Below are 22422 nucleotides of genomic sequence, written 5' to 3' on the forward strand. Positions count from 1 at the left end.
GTACAACTCAATTGTTAAAAACGCAAGATTAAGAATGGATGATATATTCCAGTGCAAGACAACAGATGGTTACATTGTAAGTTTTCACATACCTCATGCCAGATTGTGGAGTGTTGCACAGCAAATGTCCTCTCCATGTTAATTTCCATGCTCAGTGATGTAGATTTCATTTTCCAAAAATTCTATACAACTAGCTTAAAGTTTGAAGTGAAGCAGCACATGGGCCAATGCAACATATTTTTGAAAAATTTGGTTGACAGCTGAAACTGTCATGACAAGACAATTGACTTTAAGTATTCTAATGTACAAAGAAAAATGTGGCCCAAAATTTTATGACAGTGTCAAACTGCCAACATGTGACATCAGACAATTGGCCTAAAATGTGTTTTAATGTGTATTGAATCTAAACTGTATTGTGTGCATAGTCGTCCTATATTCCCTCCTAACTGCTTATTTGACGATGCCTTTGCTGATATCTACAACCAGTTAAACCACTAAACTGAAGAGGAGTAGCAGAAACAGTCTTCCTCTTCACAGCTGAGTGGCTTAAATTTCCAGTTATCTATATTATTGTAAATGTCTGGTTGAATCTTTTATGCCAAAATTATTTTGCCGCAATAATTCTTAGAAATAATTTGGTCGAAATAGTTCCACTCAATCACAGTGCTTAACGTCACCATCATTGAGTAAAACATCTAAAGATAATTGGTTTTAAATGCGCAACTAAGCAGGGAGATGTGCCGACAACGCAGGTAAGCCGGAAAAATACCGAAGTAGAACCGACCTAGGATCGACACAGTCCTTTCAAAGTAAAGGCAAAATCGAGTCAAAATGATATCGAATGATGAAATAACCGAAAATTGTCTGAAAATAAAAGTCGAAATTTGGTTGAAGTGATGTCAAATGACGAAATGACCGAAAATGGTCCGAAAATGGTCCGAAAAATACCCTGAAAAGGAACCCAAGGAAAAAACCTTAGGGGAGGAACCATCTCAAACCCAGGGCCCAACTAATTAATCTAACTACATTAAGCTAAGCCGAATCAGAAGTACAATGACTTCTGGCCGAAATTTAGATTGAAGATTCAACCAGAGCTCTTATTTAACCCTCCCATCCCAAACCACAAGCAATTTTACTGACCAACAGTTTCAAGTCTTCCATCAGAATCTTCTCTCTCACTCATTCCCAGTCTTCTCTTCTGAGTAAATCGTAAGCAGCAGTAGATACTGGCAAGGAGAAAAGGGAAGAGTTTCCTTTCTCTTTCCTAACCTTCCACTATCCCCACATCTTGCAATGTCCCTATCAGAGTCGAACTGGTAGGAGTCAGGGCTTTGGTCTTGCCTTGAATGGGTAGAGTCAAGGAGTTCCAGGTAAGGGTAGACAACTTGAAAGGCACCAGCATCAGGGACTGACAGAGGAAGACTGAAAAAAAAATAAAACAACAACATAACATTAAGACACTCAATACGACAGCTGAGAGGATATAGGAAAGGGACCTGGTTCTCACTCCTGTTTGTCCAATTTGGGGTAAGGCAACCTACCGTAACAAGCAATCGATAGTTAAAAACTACTGCTTTCTTAAAATTTGAATATAACCCGCAATAATCTTTTCCAGTGTGGCATTTTATGAAAAAAATTGAAACACAAAACTGAATTCAATTATGTGACATAAATGATATCAATTGTAGTAAAGAAAGAGCATTAACGATACACATAAAAGAAGACTTTTCTCGCAAAATTCTGCCATCTCACGAGCTTGTCAAAAATAGCGCGAAATAGTATTGGGGGAAAAAATCAGACAAAGCGTGGTTGAAAACATACCATGTTCGTTTGCGCGCGGCAAAATGTAAGCGAACTGTTTTCGTAATTTCTGGAATCATTTTTGTTAGAAGCACTTCAAAAGCATTCGTGTCGTTTTATAATTACAGCGACAACTAATTTATTCAACATACGGCGATGGAGCAATGCTTGCTTACCTATTAAATGTTTGTAACTCCCATTTAATTAACATCTCGTTGTTTCCAGCACTTTGGCGAGCGAGAGCAAACAAGCTACCCGTTACATGTCCTTTAGCAAATTCTATGGATCAGCTAGAAAATGTCAGAACCTCCACATCTACATCTTCTCTTTGAAGAGAAGACTAATCTTGGAAAGATTTCCGTATAACCCCATACATTTATTATACATGCAGAATTATTAATTATGTATGCGCTCTATTGTTTTTGAAGACAATAGGAATTCCCGAGGGTATTGAATATATACATTGATAATTACTACTTACTGTATGAATAAAAGAGGATTTCATTGCGCGCTGTCTTTTCGCTGATTCTCTTCTTCCCCTAGCTCCATTCTTCTCTCTTCTTCTTCTCCATATTCGCCAGGCTCCTTGCGCATTTTTTTTCCTTTTTTTACCTTGTACCCCTGCAGGTCTCGAACCACTTACCTTTCGCATACCTCTCGCTTACCAGTCTCTCTTCCACACCACTACACTACGAGGTTCAGTTGAGAATTTGCACTCGAAAAATCATTTTTATTTTACTTCACTCGTTCACATTGCCAAAAATTTACATTACAATTGAATTATTCCTCTGTTTAAAGCATGTTTCACGCTGCACGAAAACACGCATCGCATGTTTTTATCACTAGCTCCCTGGTGAATATAAAGGGGATGATTTATTTCTTTCTCCCTGTTGCCTCTACTCTCTTGTCATTTACAGTTCACCGTTTTTATAAGAATGTCTACTCTAAACTTTTTTAAATTGTGCAAAATTTTGGCGGATCACGATCAGTGCATACAGTGGTGCAAGGAACACAACCTGCTCGCGTCGTCAGTTATGTGTCCACGGGAAAATTGTAGCAATACATTGACGTGGACACGACGAGCTTCATCGCGAGGTGGGTTCGAATGGCGGTGTTCGAGAAGAAAATGCAATGGCATGGCATCAATGCGCCAGAACTCATGGTTTTCTGGAAGCAGGCTGTCCATTGAAAAAGTATTAGCCCTAACGTACGCTTGGGCGCACAAATTTACTATTACTCAAGCAGTGCACGAGACCTCACTAGATGACGAAACCACGTCAACAGAAACGGTGATAGATTGGTATAACTATTGCCGAGAGGTTTGTGCCGACAGAATCATGAATCATCATGCGGGGCAAATAGGCGGACCAGGTAAGACTGTGGAGATTGACGAGTCCAAGTTTGGCAAAACGAAGTACAACCGCGGTCGCTACATCGAAGGACAGTGGGTCTGGCGGCATCTGCCGCGAGACCAAGGCCTGCTTTCTTGTTCCGGTAGCACAAAGGGATAAAGACACACTCTTACCCATCATACGCGCCCACATATTGCCGGGGACACGCGTGATGAGCGACATGTGGAAAGCTTACGATTGCCTAAAAGACGAGGGCTATAGTCATCTCACAGTTAACCACAGCCTAAACTTCGCAGACCCAGACACAGGTGCGCACACCCAGCGCATTGAAAATACATGGTGGGGAGTCAAACGAAGTATGCCTCGTACAGGAACATCCAAAGATCTCTTTGAAAGCTACCTACAGGAATGGATGTGGCGTAAGCACTATGGAGATGATCCTTTTGGAAACATTATCAAGCATATCGCCGACTTGTACGAAGTGCGCAAAGATGCGTAAATTGTTCCTTGTAACACTGTATGCACTGTTCGTGATCTGATTGCCACTTCATGGGGGAAAGAAACAAAATACACAGCTTCATCGCATGGGTCTGAACTTGAGGAAGGAAATCAAGGGGAAAAAAACGCCGAGAGACGCGACAGGTAAGCTATAATTTTTATTTCACTTTGTTTACATTTACAAAATTAGTATAATAGTGGCTAACCCGCTCAACAGATTATCGCTAACCGCAAGCAGCCGGTTTTGCTTAGGCCTAAAGCAGTATTTTTAAGCTTTTTTAAACTAGCGAACAGGTCTAAATCGCTATTATTTTAAGCAGTTTTAAGCCTGCGTTCAGTTTAAAAATACGGTAAATGCGGCCCAAATTATGATATTTCGCATCTGATGTCTCAAAGAAATCGTTCCATTTTTGCGTATTTTAGATAGAAAACTGGAAAAAAACATCTAAGTCCAAAAGTATGCGACACTTTAAAATTTAGAGTTATTCAAATCAAATAAGTCTCAAAGGAGCGCTATTGTTTACTCTATTGTTTAGTTAAACAAAGAACTGTATGCATAATAAATGTATGGGGTTATACGGAAATCTTGCCCTAATCTTTGCAAACAAGTTTGTACACTGCATCAATGTAGATAAAACGCTTTCACGAAGAGACAGTTCGATTTTTCCACATGAAACCATGTGATATTTTTACAATGGCGAGGTAATTCTTTCAACATTTAGAACACCACACATGAACTCACGGTTTGCCTCAGTTTGCTTGTATACTTGAATAATGCTACTGAAGCCATTTTCCTCGTCAAATAATTCGGCAAGGAATGGCGGAAATGGCCAGCTTCTTGACTAAAAATGCGTCGAACCAGCTGAGTTGATTGTCGCTGAAGGTTTCAAAAACAGCGCCTCGTTTTACTCCCGTTCCACGTGCGTTACGATTGTTCTATGATTGGCTGGTCTCGTTGAACAAGCGCACGGGCTTTCGATCGTGTGGCGTCACTGGCTGTCAATAATACACCGTAAAGAAATGACGTTGAAACAATGTACAATCTTGTGCCAAATTAGTACGTTCTCTTCAAAGAGTTAACGGTGAGTTCTGTGAATTTTTTCCCACTCCTTTCAGGTTTTTAGTGATATTTGCGGGACGATGAGGACCTGTCAGTTTGAATGATCCCTTTCCACGTGGGGAAGTTTTGATTTCTGTTTGCTGATTGGCTCATTTAACAACATTTGCTTTTTACTAGCTTCAACAAAAAGACAGTGCAATGGTCTAGCTCGTTAGAAAGAAATCTTGATACGTTTCTCCTCGCCACAACAGCAGCGTTTTAAACCGACATTTTGTGTTCTCAATACACATGTAAAAGTTCTTAACCCCTGTCTAAAAGTTCTTATAACACGTCAAAAAATTAAAGGCTAATTCTCATAACACAAAAGTTCTTGCCGTCTGTTTATATGGAATAAAATTCAGTTCAAAGAGACAGTGGAATATTATGTTTTCTTGATTTTTCTGAGGAATTATTCTTCAAACGTGCAAGGCCGAAAGAGAGAAACAACCCTAAAAGAGATTTATTGGGTGCTTGCCATTTAGCAAAAAAAATCCGGAAATTCGGTTGAAAGTCAAATGGAACAGTAATTTTCTGGAAAATCCGTTCGGAAATTGTAGACTACCCTCAGAAGTAGTCCTCTTTTTCCGTTCGGAACGGAACGGCGGAAATTTCCTTACTATTTGGTAAATTTTCCAGTTTCCAGTCTCTCATCAGCCGAAAACAATTACGAGAAATCGAATTGCAAATGGTAAGCGCCATCTCGTTCGGTTGGTTTGCTGATTTTGGAAAAACCCTTACCATTATACAACGGTCATCCCAAGCGGTTTATTCTGACAAATGGTAAGCACCCATTGTGTCTGATATGAAGCACTCCTGTGTTAACCTAGGCAGATAAAGTCAGGAATAGGGAATGGAAGTGGACTCCACATACAGCACTTACTACCCTGCGCTTATTGCAGAACAATTTGTTTTTGTTGAAATCTTAGTGAAAGTCCCATCAAAAATTCTTTTCTTTCGAACCTTTTCATGTAACGAATACAATTGGCAGCATTAAATTTCGTGAAGATCGCAGCACGTTACAACGATAGTGCGCTATAAACATCTGGAAAATCCTCCCCATGCAGTTTTTTGGCGAAATCGCAGCACAACTCTACTTTAATGACTGCATTTTTGATTGAACAGCCATCATTTTTCATTCATGTTCCCTCGGCCAAGGTTATACATTCAGTAATATTCATTTTGTTAAAGCTGGCCCCCGACGATGGATAATTTCAAATTTAAATTTCGTTTTTACCTCCTTTCTCGTGTCTTTGTCGTGACTTCTTTGACACCAGGATCAGTGCAACTTAATTTATTTTTCTGTTCTTTTAGAAAAACCGGAAAAAATGTTAGAATTGGAACTGTCAGTTGCAATAATTTTCTAGCAAAATAGGCTTTTTCAGTCTGGAAAAAAAAAACAGTTCCGGCGATATAGATGACTAAGGTTTGACCATTCAAATGGACACGGTTTTTTGATCAATCAATTGCACGCTTATCAATCCGTGATGTTTCTTTTTTGAAAACTAGCAATATATCATGACAATCACGATTATATTCGACAAAAGGAAAATTAATTCTGCCTCGTGCGATTAACAATGACTAACTGTAGATTGGAAATTTTTGAATTATTTTTTGAGACTCTATGAGTCTAAACAATAAATAGTGTCTATTTAAATTTTGTTTTGGACTAATGAAGGCGGTTAATTGCACTGTCTGGGGGCTTAACAAGAATTTTAAAACGGCATTTATAATAATTGAAATAATTCATTAGCCAGCTCGGTATATCTTTGTAAGTTTGGCGTAATGAGTGCAGTCCATGAATGATTTATCCAAACCTGAACGAGCTCAGCCGTTTATCTTTAAACATCTTCCGTTGGGAATCATTAATATGGAAACATTTGTGCCTATGGGTTTCAACTGGTTATCATTTGACGCGCAAGCAGAGAATTTCTTTGTCTTTAAATTATCCGAGGTCGATCTGTGAAAAAGGAAAAACACCAAACCGTTCCTTATTGTTGGCCATTGTGAAAGAAGTCTTGCTATTTTGAGCTGCAAATTCTTCAATTACAAATAACTATCGATCTTTCTTTCGCCAATATTGGGAGGAAGAGATAAAAAAGAAAACCGGCGCTGGGTAAATCCGATATGAAAAAGCACGGAATCTAACTTCTTAACTCACACCAAACTGATCGGCGACTTCGCCTCGAGTTATGAAATCCCCAACTAAATTTGAATGGTGTTTAACTTCCGATTGCAAGTTCTAATTAACTTTTAAGAGCAATAAGAACCATATTACGGATACAATGAACTGTAAACGCACTTTCCTCGAGAGCGAATGATATCTAGCACATGGAGCTTATTGTTTGTCGTGATTCAAAGTAATGGATAAGCTTCTCGGGAATTTTCTATCCTGATACACAAAACGAACAAACACGAAGCAAAATTTCACGCAGTTTTTCTTCCGCAAAAGACTTTTAAAAAGCCATATCAAGTCATCAAGGAATTTTGAAACTCGTTGAAAAATCGCGTGAGGTTAACAACTGTATTTGCGTTCCGCCCTCCAAATCTCTTCAATCTCGCTTCACAGCTCATCTGTAGTCCTAAAATTACTCTTGCTTTTAGCGCGCACTGTATCAAAAAACAGCGTTTATCTCATCTATAAAGCGCAGCGATAGCAGAGCACTTTGAACCTAAAACATCGGCACTTTTGCCGTGTTTCCGACTTGATGTCTTCCGCTCATAAGGAGCTCGCGTGGACGTGTTTGTTATCTACGATTATTGCCTGCAGCGTACGGAGCTTAGTTTAAATGACTGCACAGAGATTTGCGCCTTCATTCCGGCAACAAGACGAGGAGAGGTTAAAATCAGCGATGGCCTGTCCACCGTATCCAACCGAGGTGTCATACGCGCCATTTCAGCAAATGGTTCGAGAAACACCGATTACGATGATGCCTTCGCACCCAGCGTCTCTACCGCCTGTGTCTCACTGCAGCAAGATGGACCCTCGAGCCAACATTCATGTCGCGTCTCCATTTGTTCTCAACCCTATAGGGAGTTTTGACAGCGACCCCGGCATGGGAGCTTCGCATGGCCTAGGTTTTGCCATCGACACGTCCAAACTACGCGAATTGGAAGAGTTTGCAACACAGTTCAAACTCCGACGCATCAAGCTGGGTTTCACACAGACAAATGTCGGCGCAGCGCTAGCCACAGTCCACGGCACGGATTTTAGTCAAACCACCATCTGCCGCTTCGAAAATCTCCAATTGAGCTTCAAGAACGCTTGCAAGCTGAAGCCGATTCTGGCGCGCTGGCTCGAGGAGGCTGAATGCACGGGAGGGGCGTGTGGAGACAAGTTTAACGCAGAACGCCGGAGAAAGAGACGGACGACAATTGGGCTTACTGCTAAAGAGCACCTAGAGGATCACTTCCTTAAGCAACCCAAGCCGTCTTCACAAGAAATCATTCGCATAGCCGAAGGCTTACGCCTGGATAGGGAGGTTGTTCGAGTTTGGTTCTGCAATAGGAGACAGCGAGAGAAACGGGTAAAAACCTCTTTGAGTATTCATGGCTTTCTTGGTTGCAAGAACGATTGAGTCATGTACGGACACAAGTAAAGAACTTTCTTAAAAGCGGTCCATTAGTATATAAACTCCGTAACCAAATTCCTCGTTGGAAGAAGTTCTTCTTAGATCGATAAACACTGAGTTAATATTGGTTTTAAACCATTGCATTCTATAACAAAAATTAGCTTAGTTTAAGAGCGCGAAGTAAACTCTTGGCAAAAATTTAACTTCTAATTTCAATTTCTTTGCATAATGGAGGCTAGAAGGTGTGTTTTGTAGACTCGAAAAATTACTTTATCATTTAACTTGTTTATAAAACCCAGTATAATATTAAAATGAATCAAGTTGAAACATTTCGCGTGTTGCTGGGAAGACTCCTAAGGCTTGTGAAATTGCTTTTAAAAGTCAGTGTTTATCTTTGTATGTATTCAGAGGTAAACTAAATCGAACTGTAATTCAAGGCTAATTGCTGGTTATAAATATGTAGCGTGTACAGAAAACTTTGCTGTTAATAAACCCAGTTGAAACATTAAGTTGACAGCGTCAATGTTAGCCCATTTTCTTAAGCGAATAAAATTTATTCTTAGTTTGAAAAGACAGGTTTAAATTTAGCTCTTTATTTCAATTTGTCTGCAGGCATTCTTTAAAATTATAGACACTGCTAAGGCATATATGAGCAGTTTCAACCGTCGAGGAAGAAAATTCACGACTCTTGCTGTACGCTAGAAATAGAAATACGGATTAGCATCGACTGATGACATTTATCTAAAAATTTGTGATCCGCTTTTCGCTTGGAATATGGTTTTATACCCCCTATAAAACAAAAAAGATGCTTTTTGTGCTTTGCTATAAAGTTGAAGTTCAAATTCCCAAGTTAATTCGTTTTTTATCTCTCAAAACGAAAGAGCCAAATTTCTTTGATTATCAGTGACTTCATGATCAGATTTCCATCTCTCGTTGTGATACATCTCCTACAGCATCCGCAAACACTGAAAGAGGCCATTAAACTGTCAGACTTGTAGTGTAAACATTGAATTGGGAATTTTGTAAACACACATTAATTTGAATTTATTAGTTGAAGCATGTGTAAAAGACAATTTGAAGTCTTCTACCGGGTCAAAGCAAGAATGTAATGAAATATAACAGCTCTTTAAATGAATCTTAGAGAGTTTTTTACTTGAGTGTCGAATGTATAACTCGCATTTGCTTTGGTTTCCCTGTTTTAGTCAGAGGTTGAATGACAGCATTCTGAACATATGCAAGTTCTCCGTTCGAGAGGCGGAGGAAAACCATATACTGCAGCACTTTAATTTAAAAGCCCGCGTGAGAAATTTGAAGAATTCAACTTCGCGACCATGTACTAAAGCAAGAATACCAGAACAAACTAAATAAAGCCTAGCATAGCCGCCATTCGTCAAAAACTTAAGTTTGAACACGGCTAATACACTTATCACCAGCCGACAACTACAAGTAAGTTATGCTGAAAACACGTTATTTGTATTTTAATTACTAGAGTTGAAATCGCTCGTTCTAATGTCAAACTTTTCACGCGTCAACTGTGCCATCCTTAAAGCTATCTTTAACGGTCAGGCTTTTATTTTTTATTTATTATTATTATTATTATTATTATTATTATTATTACTATTATTATTATTACTATTATTATTATTATTATTATTATTATTATTATTATTATTATTATCGTCCTCACGTAATGTTTGCTTAGAGTCCTTAGGGCCGAGACCAAACCATGGTCCTGGGGCACTAGGGGATAGCCAGTTTTTAGCTTGATAGCACCCTCCTCAAAATGTGTGCTGTACCTAGCAAGGTTATCTTTTGTAGTTCACTGATGCTTAATTGGCCGGGAATTCTTCCAAGATAAGTTCCTAGTCCCTTTTTGATAGCTCCAAGTGCTCCAATGATAACTGGTATCGTTTCCGTTCTCATGCCCCACATTCGGCTTGTTTCGATTTCCAAGTCCTTATATTTGGATAGTTTTTCACTGACTTTCACGGATGTGTTTCTGTCTGATGGTACTGCCATGTCAATAAATTTACAGGTTTTCGTTTTGTGGTCTTTAACCACTATATCGGGTCTGTTGGCTGTTATTTTCCTGTCTGTGTGTATTGGCATGTCTAATAATATCGTGACATCCTCGTTTTCTGTAACTGTTTGCGGCTCATGGTCATACCACTTTTCTGATGTCTTTATATTATAGTTGTGACAGACTTTCCAATGTATATACGCGGCTGCTTTATCGTGTCTGTGGGTATATTCTGTTTTCGCAAGTTCAGGACACCCAGACACGATATGGTCAATTGTTTCGTCGTATTTGTTACACATCCTGCATAGGGGGCTAGTACCGTCTTTGATAATGCTGGCGTGGTATGATCTGGTAGCTAGGCTTTGGTCTTGGGCTGCGATTATGAATCCTTCCGTTTCTGCCTTCAGTCCACTGCTTTTGAGCCACTGGTTGGTTTTGTGGTGGTCAACATCTGCCTCCTTTATTCTCTTTGGGTATCTTCCATGTAGGGCTTTGTTCTCCCGCTGCTTTGTTAATTTTTCTTGAGTCTTATTTCGTGCCATTTGTTTGGTTCTCTTTGCATATTTGGTAGTTGTTTCTTCTGCTTGTTTATCTGGTATTGTTAGGTCTAGTTCTTGTTTGAATTGTTCTGCTTGCCTTTGTATAGAGTACAATTTCTTTCTGCCATCATGTTCTTGCACTAGTTCGATTAGGGCATCATCACTGTTCTTTAGGTATGTATCGAGCCCTATCGTGGTTGTTTTGTAGGAGGCTTCTAATTGGATAAGACCCCTACCACCAGCATTTCTTGGGAGTTAGAGTCTGTCTACATCTGCTTTTGTGTGATGCATTTTTGATAGGGTGAGTAGTTTTCTTGTTTGTGTGTCTAACCTCTTGATTTCACTCATCTTCCAGTCGATTATGTTAAAACTGTAGGTCACCACTGGGATAGCTAAGGTGTTGATTGCCTCAAATCTATTGGCAGCATTGAGCTCCGTTTTTAGGACCATCCTTACTCTGCGGTAGTATTCCTTCCTCACTCTTTCTTTCATCTTGGCATGCTGTATACCATCACCTTCATCCACGCCAAGGTATTTATATGTGTTCTCTTGGTCTAGTTCCTTGATACAGGTGTCAATGTCAAGTTGTAAATCGGAAGTTTCTGTCAGCTTTCCTCTTTTGAATGTGGCTTTAGCGCATTTGTCCAGTCCGAATTCCATCTTGATATCATTGCTGAATGTCTTTACAATATTGAGTAGGCCGGTTTGCTGGCTGTCACTTTTTGCATATGTTTTTAGGTCGTCCATATAAAAGAGGTGGCTGATTGTTCTACCCTGGGCTTCATACCCATAAGTGGTTGCCTTTAGTAATGAGCTCAGTGGAGCAAGGGCAAGACAAAACAGGAGTGGAGAGAGAGAGTCTCCTTGAAAGATTCCACTTTTGATATTGATAGGCTTTGATGTTATTGACCCTTCAGCGTGGTTGAGGTGTAACGTTGTCTTCCAACATTTCATGCTTTCTGCGATAAAGTTGACAGTCACAGGGCAGATCTTATAGATTTCCATGCACTTTATTATCCACGTGTGAGGTACACTATCAAATGCTTTCTTATAGTCTATCCAGGCTGTGGATAGGTTCTTTTTCTTGGTCTTACAGTCCTCCAGAATCATCTTGTTTATCAGGAGTTGGTCTTTGCATCCGTAGCTCCCTCTCTTACAGCCTTTCTGCTCTGATGGTAGGAGCTGGTGTTCATTCAAGAAAGTGTATGTTCGTTCTGCTATGATGGATGTCAGAATCTTATACATCGTAGGAAGACAAGTAATCGGTCTATAGTTCTTTGGGTTTTTTGTTTCTTCTGTTTTTGGTAGTAGATATGTAATACCTTCAGTAAGCCATTCTGGTGTTTCTTCGGGGTGTTCAATAACCTTTGTGTAAGCTTTTGCTAGGTCTTCATGTAAGCTGACAAGATGTTTAAGCCAGAAATTAGAAACTTTATCCTTTCCAGGTGATTTCCAGTTACTGCTTTTGTTGATAGCACAGGTGGTCTCTTCGACATTTATTGCTCTCCATGATTGGGCCTTAAGGTCTTTGTGCAGGTCTTCTTGCCCTTTTATCCATGCAGAGTCTTTGTTATGTGATTTTTCTTTCTCCCAGATGTTACTCCAGAAATCCAAAACTTCTTCCGGCTGCACTGGTTCATCCACACCAATCTTTTTCTTTCCCAGTTCACGGTAGAACTTTTTGCCGTCCTCTTTGAAGATCTTATTTTGCCGGAAATGTTTGTTTCTTTTTTCAAATCTCTTTATCCTTTGCGCCTTAGCTTGTATTTGTTGTTTCAATTTTTCTTTGATAATTGACACATCCCCAGGTTTTTTGATGTCGTAGCGTTTCTCAATCTCTTTCCTTTTTCTCTCCCTGATGTTTGAACCGTTCTGTATTTCCGTCAGAATCGAAAGGTCACTTCGCTTTTTTTGGATCTCTTTCTTAATTTTTGCTTTCCAAGCAGGCTCTTCTGTTTTTTTGTGTATGCGACTGTGTTGTCTTGGTTTTAGGCCTATTTTCTCTGTTATTATCGAGGCAGTGGCGTATACAATTTGGTTTATGCCAGTTATAGTGAGTGGTCCATCGATGCCTTCTTTGATTTCTTTAATGGCTTTGTTGGCTGTGTCAATTGTATCACGGGCACGGCGATCTTTCTTTATCTTTGGCAGGAGTGGCCTCTCAGTCATTTCCTGGTATTTGACTGTTTCCCACTTTCTCAGTATATCATTTTTCATTGCTATCATACTCTCCTCTTGCTTCGTTTCTGTAGGTTTTTGTGTTCTTCCAGCACTTTCAGGTAATGTGGAAGTGTTTTCGTCCACATTTGCTTCAACCATCTCTTGTTTGTCAGTGTCTTCAATCCCAAGTATTGATCTGTTCAATTCCTCTGGAATGGAGGTGGTTTGCCTTACCTTTGCTCGTATGGTTTCAAGTTCCATTTCAGTGAGTCTTTTACTCTTGATAATGTCCGTGCGAACATTAGCGAGTTTGTTTGCATCAAGGTTTGGCCTTGCTGTGGGGTTTTGTAGCCGCCAGATGTTATATGCAGCCTTGGTGGTAGTAGTCTCAGAGGGGTTATTCGTAGCTTTGTAAAATGCTTCCATCACTTGTTTATACTCCTCTCTAGTCCATTTCTGTCTAGTTCCTTTCAAGGGATTTCCGGTGGATGTAGCTAGAGGGCCTCTGTGAGGGTTGTCCTCGTTGTGGATGTCCTCTAGTACTTCGTGAGCGGAGTTTGTTCCAGTAGCTGACTTTTCGATCCCAGCCTGGTTCCCCGCTGGGGGACGCGGCCCTTGTTGATCCGAGGGACGACCGATGCGGCATGAATTATTCCTAGTACGACTTTTCATATTTGTAGTGCTCGTAACCCAGAGCAGGGTGGCTGCGAGGTTGCTAACACTTGCCAAAGGTGCCACCCCAGACTCTGGTGGGCGGGAGCGTCCAATTTCCCGAAGTAGACTAAAATGTGAGCTTGTCCTACTCCATGCCCTTTATTATTATTCTTATTATTATTATTATGATGATGATGATGATGATGATGATGATGATGATGATGATGATGCTTTTACAGTGGACCACGCAATGATATGTAAGAGAGGTGGGTTCGTTACCCAACGTCACAATGAGCTGAGGGACTTAGAAGCCGAACTCCTGAATATGGTTTGTACCGATGTTGAGATTGAGCCTGTCCTGCAAGACATCTCGGGTGAACAGCTGGGAAGAGGTTCTAATCGAGCTCCAGGTGCGAGATTAGATATTCATGCGCGCGGGTTCTGGGAGAACCAACGATCAGCATTCTTTGACGTGAGGGTTTGTCACCCTAATGCTGATTCGTATAGGGACCTAGAGCTCCAAGAGATATACCGCAATCATGAGAACGAGAAGAAGCGCCTTTACGCGAGGAGGGTTTTGGATATCGAACAAGGAACTTTCACACCCCTTATTTTCACGTCAACAGGCGGCATGGGAAACGAGTGCTTGCAATACCATTCCAGACTGGCGCAGTTGATCTCCATCAAGAAAGGAGAACATTATGCTAAAACAATCTCCTGGATAAGAGCAAGGACATCCTTCGCTTTACTAAGATCCGCACTAATCTGCCTAAGAGGTTCAAGAGCTAGAAGGAAAGCCTTTTGTGACTTTAAGAACATTGATATTGACGTTGAAACCCAGGAGGGAGCCATTATGTAAACACTGTTGAAATAGGTTTTAATAGTTTATTTCTCTCATTTACTTTTACCTTGCAATATACCGATATTGACGTTGAAACCCAGGAGGGAGCCATTATGTAAACACTGTTGAAATAGGTTTTAATAGTTTATTTCTTTTACTTACTTTTACCTTGTATATACCAATTTGTATGGAATATGTTAATTAATGTTATGATGATGATAGTAGTATTAGTATTAGTTGTAGTAATCATGATATCATGATTAGATACGGAAACATGTTTTACAGGTTTAACAGACATCAAATTATGTAAATATTATAGCATTTTGTAAAGCTTAGCTCTAGTTTTTGTCACAATAAACACTCCTTTTATTATTATTATTATTATTATTATTATTATTATTATTATTATTATTATTATTATTATTATTTTAGATCCTTAAAGTCTTGCCGCTTTTAACTTATGGTGCCGAATTCAATCCATGAGCCTAGGGCAGTCATAAGTCTGCTGGATTACTTGATGGATAGAGTCCTCCTAAGTATGTGAGCAGTTCCAAGGAGGACGGTCTTCTGTAGCTCTGTTATTCTAATATTGCCTGGGATCTTGCCGATGTAGTTTTCTGTTCCCTTCTTGACAAGCCCGAAAGCTCCAATGATCACTGGGACAGTTGTTGTTTTCATTCCCCACGTTTTCTCGATTTCAATCTCAAGATCTTTGTACTTTGTGAGTTTTTCCATTTTTTTCAAGGAGGTGTTCCTTTCTGTGGGGATGGACATATCGATAAGCAGACAGGTTCTTTCCTTCTTGTCTTTCACCACTATGTCTGGTCTGTTTGCTTTTATCTCTTTGTCGGTTTGGATTGGCATGTCCCAAAGTATAGTCGCTGTTTGGTTTTCTGTCACAGTAGCTGGTTCATAGTCGTAGTGTTTATCTTGTACTTTGATGTTATAGTGTTTGCATATTGTCCAGTGGAGATATGCTGCAGCTTTATTGTGTCTTTGTATGTACTCTGTCTTGGCAAGTTCAGGGCATCCGGAGACAAGGTGGTCAATTGTTTCTTGAAATTGCCCACAGATTCTGCACATTGGGTCGGTGCCATCTTTCAGGATCTTGTTTCGGTAATAGTTGGTCTTAATGCATTGATCTTGGGCAGCAATAATGAAACCTTCTGTTTCTGATTTGAGGCCAGGTGTACTCAGCCAATTGTGGGTTTTGTCTTGGTCTACATCCTTCTCTTTTGTTCTTTTTGGGTACTGACCATGCAAAGGCTTTTCTTCCCATTTGCTCTTGAGTTGTTCTAAAGCCTGGTGTTTGGCTTTCAGCTTGACCCTTCGGGCATAGGTCGTGGCTGGCTCATTCTCTGCCACTTCAGCTTCTGGTAAACTGAGTTCTCGCCCGTATTTTGCGGCTTGGTGGTGTATGGACATTGTTTTCTTGCCGCGGTCATGATCCCTCGCAATTTTGAGGAGGTAATCATCTTTGTTGTTGAGATATGTGTTTAGGCCAATTGTAGTTGTTTTGTAGGTAATTTCTAATTGTACAAGACACCTTCCACCTGCCTTTCTAGGGATATATAGCCTGCCCACGTCAGCTTTTGGGTGGTGCATTTTGCCATTGTCAAGAATTTCTTTGTTTTTCTGTCTAACTTCATAAGTTCTTCCATTTTCCAGTTTATGATGTTGAAACTATAAGTGACGACTGGGACGGCAAGAGTGTTGATTGCGTCAATTCTGTTGAGAGTATTAAGTTCGGATTTGAGCACCAGGCGAATTCTACGGTAATACTCCTTCCGAATTTTCTCTTTCATCTTTGCATGTTGGATCCCATCTCCTTCATTCACACCAAGGTATTTGTAGGTGCCTTCCTGCTCGAGGTCTTGTATGGTGGTGCCAACATCGAGTTCGATGTTTTCGGTTTTCGCCAGTTTGCCTCGTTTGAAAGTAGCTTTGGCGCACTTGTCAAGCCCAAAATCCATTCTTATATCATCACTGAAGCGTTTGATAATTTTAAGTAGGCCTTTCTGGTCTTCATCAGACTTGGCATAGGTTTTCAGATCGTCCATGTAAAACAGGTGAGTGATGTTTGCGTTGCTTATTTTTCTATCCGTAGTTACTCTCATTCAAGAGAGAGGATAAAGGTGCTAAAGCTATGCAAGAAAAGAAGAGGTGAGAGGGAATCTCCTTGAAAGATACCGCTGTTTATTTTTATTTCACGAGAAGATATTATTCCCTTATTATAATTGAGCGTGAGGGTTGTTTTCCATTTGGTCATACTTGCTTTGGTGAAATCTTTCATTTTTGGTGATATCTTGTAGATTTCAAGACATTTTAATATCCAGCTGTGGGGAACGGAGTCAAAAGCTTTCTTGTAATCCACCCGCGCTGTACTGAGGTTTTTCTTTCTCGTCTTCATATCTTCCAATATAGCTTTGTTGATGACGAGTTGGTCCTTACAGCCGTAGCTCCCTTTTCTGCAACCTTTTTGTTCGGATGGTAGTAAGTTGTAATTCACAAGATGGCTATAACATCTAGCTGACCAGATTGATGTTAAGATCTTGTACATTGTAGGAAAACAAGTGATGGGCCTGTAGTTTTTGGGGTTTGCCGTGTCCTCAATTTTTGGAAGGAGGTAAGTGATACCAGTTGTTAGCCAGTTTGGGCATTCCTCTGGGTTTTCGATGCAGATGTTGTAGGCATTAGTCAGATCTTCGTGTAAGGCTGTCAGATGTTTAATCCAGAAGTTTGCTATTCCATCAATCCCAGGAGCTTTCCAATTGCTAGATTTTTTATTATTATTATTATTATTATTATTATTATTATTTTTATTATTATTATTATTATTACTATTATTGTTATTATTATTATTATTATTATTAGTTTATTTTTTTTTGCAGTTAGTGACGTGTGGTAAGGGTAAACCTGGGTTGTTCTGATGTTCCCAGTTTTAGTACGCGTTCATTGATCTGGCTTTGGACGCAGCTTATGGCAAAAGTATTTCCTTTCCAGTTATACTGGACTATCTCTTCTCCCGACTGGGTTCAATCTATACATAACGTGCGTTAGAGATCATTCAGGGATTGGACTAAGTGCCCGTTTGCGCACGTAGCTAACAATCCAAATTTACACATGTACGCATTGCGGATGTATATTTTCCCAGTTTCTCAACTGCGCAAGGTTCCTTTTATATAACGCTGACGCTTACAGTCTAGACAGCATTGTTACTCACCCTGGATGGGATGCTGGGCCATGACACGGTATCCACAGTATTGCTATCAGTAGTCTCCTACGCAGGTATCATTATTGCTCATCACGCACTCCAAAGATTCCGTGACAAGCCTAAAGAGCGTCTGCGTGCGTAAGCGGCTATGATTGGTTGAGTTACAGCTAATTTCGAACTTGATTATCCGTCGAACTCCCCACAAAAGAAACAGATATTATTCCTCCCAATTATAATAAATGAGATGGTGGATTCTTAGCGTGATAATTATATGAAATGATTTTTTTTGCCCATGACACAGGCATACTCGCATTAAAGAATTCCGAGTTCTCTAGCTAGGAGTGATCAGGCTGGAGTGGAACCTAATACCCGTCCAGATGCTGGTTACCGGTCCAGATGCTGTACTACTGGGCTACAGGAGACTTATGGGGGCGAAGGCAGGGGCGGATTTAGGGGAAGGTTGCAGGGGGTGCGCACCTCACCAGTCAGTTACGCCTTTCCTTAGTGGTGCACCTCCTCCTAAGAAAAATCCTTGATCCGCCCCTGGAAGGCCACTGAACTAAGTTAATGTAACAAACATCCTGCTTACTCATACTGCTATTAGTGGAATGTCACTGTATTCGCAATGGTGATAAATGTGATGGGGGACTTTCTGGAGACTTCGCGTGGTTTTGTGCATTCACTCTATCTTCTGCAGGTTCTGAAACGGAATTGAGAAAATTTGCTCATGTACGAATTGCGGATCTACATTTACCTAAGAGTGGTTGAACTCTACTTTCTCATTGCAATACCAATACATGACCAATCAAACGGGTGACGAGAATAAAGACAATTATCAGCTAAGTGATATTCTCTTGATGTACCACTAAATTCTTAGAAGTGAAATTGAAAGACCTGCAGATATGGCTATTGGTATAAAGAATTAACATTTGTTTTGAAGCATGAGTATTCAAAACACTCATGCTAATGTTAGTAGGATAGTTTTAATGAAAGTTATGTGTTTGTAAAGTTTTTTTCTGTGTGTGCAAAAGCAATAAAAATGTGGGGAAAAAACATTTGTTTTGAACAGAAATTACTCTAAATTTTTGACACATACATCCCTTTCTAAATATAAACCCAAACATTTTTGAAACCCAACATCTCTTCTGAAAACAATTGTAACAACATAGTTCTTAAACAAATATAAGCCCAGACTAATTATCGGAGTTATCGGTATTCTAGCTGAAGCCTTGCTTATTTGACGAATCGACCGAGCCGAGCTCTCAAGCGCTACAAACGCGCATTCTCAGTGATTACTAGCCTTTTATCACATCATGCAATCTCGTTCCCAGAGTCTTCGTTCCCCTTGACCAGCGGTCGGAAAACGAGAGCTCTGGGAGCAACCATTTTGAAATAACCGAATTCTGGTGATTCTGCCCATATGGCTATCCGGTTTCACTGCGCAGTGTGCATCTATGGCGCCTGCCTGAAATGGTTGCTCCCAGAGCTCTCGTTTTCCCACCGCTGGTCAAGGGGAACGAAGACTCTGGGAACGAGATTGCACATCATGCCGTAAATTTCCTACAATAAGTTCTGCCTTGTTCTTGCTCAAATGCCTTTTTTCGATGGACCTATTTTTCAGGAAAAGCTTATATTATCGGGAGGAGGTTTGCCTCTCGAAAATGGTCCATGGTAGCGCTTACATTCGGGTACGAAAGCCGAGGAGGGACTTCCCACTTCCCACTTCTGAGTTCCGACTTCTGAGTTCCGACTTCTGACTTCCGACTTCCGACTTCAAAATTTAAATGATCGAACTCCGACGTGCGACTTATTTTCCTGGAAACCGGGCCAGATTTTAATATTTGTATTGTTATGTTTCGGTGAGTTGATGTTTGTAAGCTGCATGGTACTTGTTATGTAAATGTAATTTCACTGAAAAACTAGGAACAGATGTTTTTGTTTTGCAAAATCATGTTGGAAACGCAATGGTATCGAGTCGAAGACGTCGCCAAACAAAGATCGCAATGAACTGAAATTAACAAATTTTGTTGTGCCATAACATATAGACACTTATATTATTTTATACACAGTTTGGTCGGATGTAGCCTGCCAACCTTATTTTGTGTCACTTTACTAGCTCTTCATACTGCGTTATTGAATAAAACATTACTTTATCTTGTTGCTTTTCTGAGAATTTTCTGCGTTCACTATAAACTGAGATGAAGAGACTTCAGTTCTAGTGGGAACTTGAATTATCTTATGTCCTTTTTTTGTCTTGATGAAGACATTTGTTGAGCCTGATTCCAAACAACTAGAGCAGTGTATTTTTCCTCGAAAGGTTATTAAGCCTGGTTCACACTTGTGAGATAAGCGTAACACAAGTGAAATAAGCATAAGCGCAAGCACAATAAAAAAGGAACATGTTTCTTTTTCTTGTGCTTATGCTTGTACTTATTTCACTTGTGTTATGCTTATCTCACAAGTGTGAACCAGGCGTTCAGGACGGATCATTATTTTTTAGGGGGGAGGGGGAGCTGGGCAATTTCCAAAAAAAAAAAAAAAAACAATCCTGCACAGCAAACACTGAAGAAAAAATCGTGCAAGTGCGTCCACTATCATTATTTTGATTTTTTTATGTCCAAAAATTTCTTGCACAATAGAATTCCCAACCCCCACCTCCCCCTTAGAAGAAAATAATGGTCCGTCGGCTTATGATGTAAATAATTACAACATATCTCGTTGTGCGATCTGTTTCTTATTGGGTGGCATTGAAAAACAATTGAATTTTGACAAATATGATTTCAAAGTGAATAGTCTTGTAAATAGTCTATTCTCGCGAATAGTGATTGCTTAGTGAACAGTCTCACCGCGTGACCGAGCTCTTTTTAACATCAGAAATATGAATTCTTAACTGCGTATTGCGTTACATTACCTCAGAAATAGTGTTCGGGGTGGAGAGGAACTCCCTTTTGAAAAAGACGGGGATGCTCATCATCTCGCTCAGGGGCATAAATTTCGGATATTTGGTGTTCACTTCAGCTGGAATTGTCTGGTTTAAGACAATAATTTGACCCCAAATACGAACTAAGTTAACACTAACTTAACGAGACATAACAATACAAATACTGAAATCTAACCCGAAACCTGACGTCTGATTTGGCTAAGAATATAACACAAACAGCGGTGATAAGCATTGTGATAAACATTGCGTTCAAACTCATTCTTAATCAAGCTATGATGCCTAAGAACAAGAGCCTATACGATTCTTATTTGATTAAAATGGACTCGATCTCCAGGTAAATAAGTTGTACGTCGAAAAGTTGGTGGAAGGAAGTCGGAAGTCGGAAGTCGGAAGTCAGAAGTCAGAAGTCGGAAGTCAGAAGTCGGAAGTCGGAAGTCGGAAGTCGGAACTCAGAAGTCAGAAGTCGGAACTCGGAACTCGGAACTCGGAAGTCCCTCCTCGGCTTTCGTAATTCGGAGATTAAGAGATCAAGCGTCTGGATACTTTTAAGCGCGCGCAAGATTACTATCATGACCATATGAGACGATGTGAAGTACAAAACTAGTTCTACAGTGATCAGAAACATTAAAAGTCTTTGAAATATCATTATGACAAAATAAAGAGTAACCCAAACAGAAACTAGCTTAATTTATATAATCGGACGAATGTTTCTTCTTCTTTAAGAGCTACTTGCAACTAAATATAAAAGCCATAAGCTTATATCGGGAGGGCTGTGATATGCAAGAATGTTGGCGTCTTAAATTCGGTTGGCTTATTTTCGGGTTGGGGGAATGGGGAATTTATTATCCGAAGTTTACGATAGTTTTCAAAACGAATTAGTCTATGGATGCAAATAGTCCAGCTTCCCCCCCCCCCCCTCTTCCACTTGATTTTTAACCTCAGCAACTTCGGTTAAATTTTACAACTTTACTTTAGAAACCCTGCCGTTATATCTGGGCAGTGGCATTGTTCAGTCTGAAAATGGTTCAACCCTATTAAGATTTTCTCCAGATCGAACAGATTTTCACCGTCGAGTCAGCAGACACTTGCAGTGATTTGCACCCGGGCCGGGGGCGGGGGGGGGGGGTATTCCCAGAAATATTTGGTGGGGTGTGTGGCCCGCTTCCCAACCCTTACCCTCCTATTTATGACCTATTTATGACCGTTGCGGCTGGCACAGTTGTCCTAAACATAATTTATGAAGGGCTTTTGTTGATGCTCTTATCGATAATGATGAAAAAGTAGCTTCTTCTAAAAATCATACCCAGTTCAAGACTAGAGTGCAAAAACCATACCCTATTTAAGACCAAAATGGTCAAAATCGTTACCCTATTTATGACCAAAACGGCTGAAAAACCATACCCTTTGGGGCTGCAGATACCTATATAGCCCATATAAGCGAGTACCCCCCCCCCGGATTTGCAGTATCTTGTTCACTGACCTTTACTAAAAAGATCTTTGACACTATCTCAACTATTTCATCCACCCAAATATCATGAAATGTAATCAGATTAGTCAAAATATCTCATTTATATTGCCCAGGAGCCTGAAATGTGTCCGTGTGACCCAAATCTGAGTCTACTCGCAGTTTACCTAAAATGCAGTTTTGATTGATGATGAGAGAGATATAGGCTAAATGCCAAGCGGTATTTCGTAAAGAAAGCTCTGTTTCATTACGACTGCACTTTGCTATAAA

General features: G+C 40.0%; 4 protein-coding genes and 1 pseudogene across 4 annotated transcripts in view; 2 read left to right on the plus strand and 3 right to left on the minus strand.

Moving 5' to 3' along the window:
* Positions 1-22422, minus strand: part of LOC110059650 (dnaJ homolog subfamily B member 4-like) — a 110559-nt gene that overhangs the window by 9231 nt on the left and 78906 nt on the right. The window lies entirely within an intron of this gene.
* Positions 2313-4075, plus strand: LOC149116998 (uncharacterized; annotated as a pseudogene).
* Positions 6632-8827, plus strand: LOC110059580 (pituitary-specific positive transcription factor 1-like). The gene has a single exon (XM_020766299.2). It carries the CDS (start codon positions 7536-7538, stop codon positions 8322-8324), a length of 789 nt encoding a protein of 262 aa, XP_020621958.1. The 5' UTR covers positions 6632-7535; the 3' UTR covers positions 8325-8827.
* Positions 10453-13746, minus strand: LOC110048197 (uncharacterized). Its single transcript, XM_020753980.2, has one exon. The coding sequence runs from the start codon at positions 13707-13709 to the stop codon at positions 11133-11135; it is 2577 nt and encodes an 858-aa protein (XP_020609639.2). The 5' UTR covers positions 13710-13746; the 3' UTR covers positions 10453-11132.
* On the minus strand, positions 14975-17777 carry LOC149116999 (uncharacterized). The gene is made up of 4 exons (XM_089280623.1): positions 17756-17777; positions 16804-17247; positions 16177-16642; positions 14975-16093 (listed from the first exon to the last, which is right to left on the minus strand). Exons 1-4 carry the CDS (start codon positions 17775-17777, stop codon positions 15043-15045), a joined length of 1983 nt encoding a protein of 660 aa, XP_089136749.1. The 3' UTR covers positions 14975-15042.

This window comes from Orbicella faveolata, unplaced genomic scaffold (genome assembly GCF_042242905.1).
Source record: "Orbicella faveolata isolate gen_17 unplaced genomic scaffold, um_ofav_v1 contig_12, whole genome shotgun sequence".
Classification (NCBI taxonomy): Eukaryota; Metazoa; Cnidaria; class Anthozoa; order Scleractinia; family Merulinidae; genus Orbicella; species Orbicella faveolata.

Coding starts and splice junctions, on each gene's coding strand:
- LOC110059580 (XM_020766299.2), top strand. CDS start 7,536: ATGACTGCACAGAGATTTGCGCCTTCATTCCGGCAACAAGACGAGGAG.
- LOC110048197 (XM_020753980.2), bottom strand. CDS start 13,709: ATGAAAAGTCGTACTAGGAATAATTCATGCCGCATCGGTCGTCCCTCG.
- LOC149116999 (XM_089280623.1), bottom strand. CDS start 17,777: ATGGCCCAGCATCCCATCCAGG. Junction 17,248..17,755: donor GGCCCAGCATCCCATCCAGG/GTGAGTAACAAT, acceptor AACATCTGACAG/CCTTACACGAAGATCTGACT. Junction 16,643..16,803: donor GAAAGATTTCACCAAAGCAA/GTATGACCAAAT, acceptor CTTGAATGAGAG/TAACTACGGATAGAAAAATA.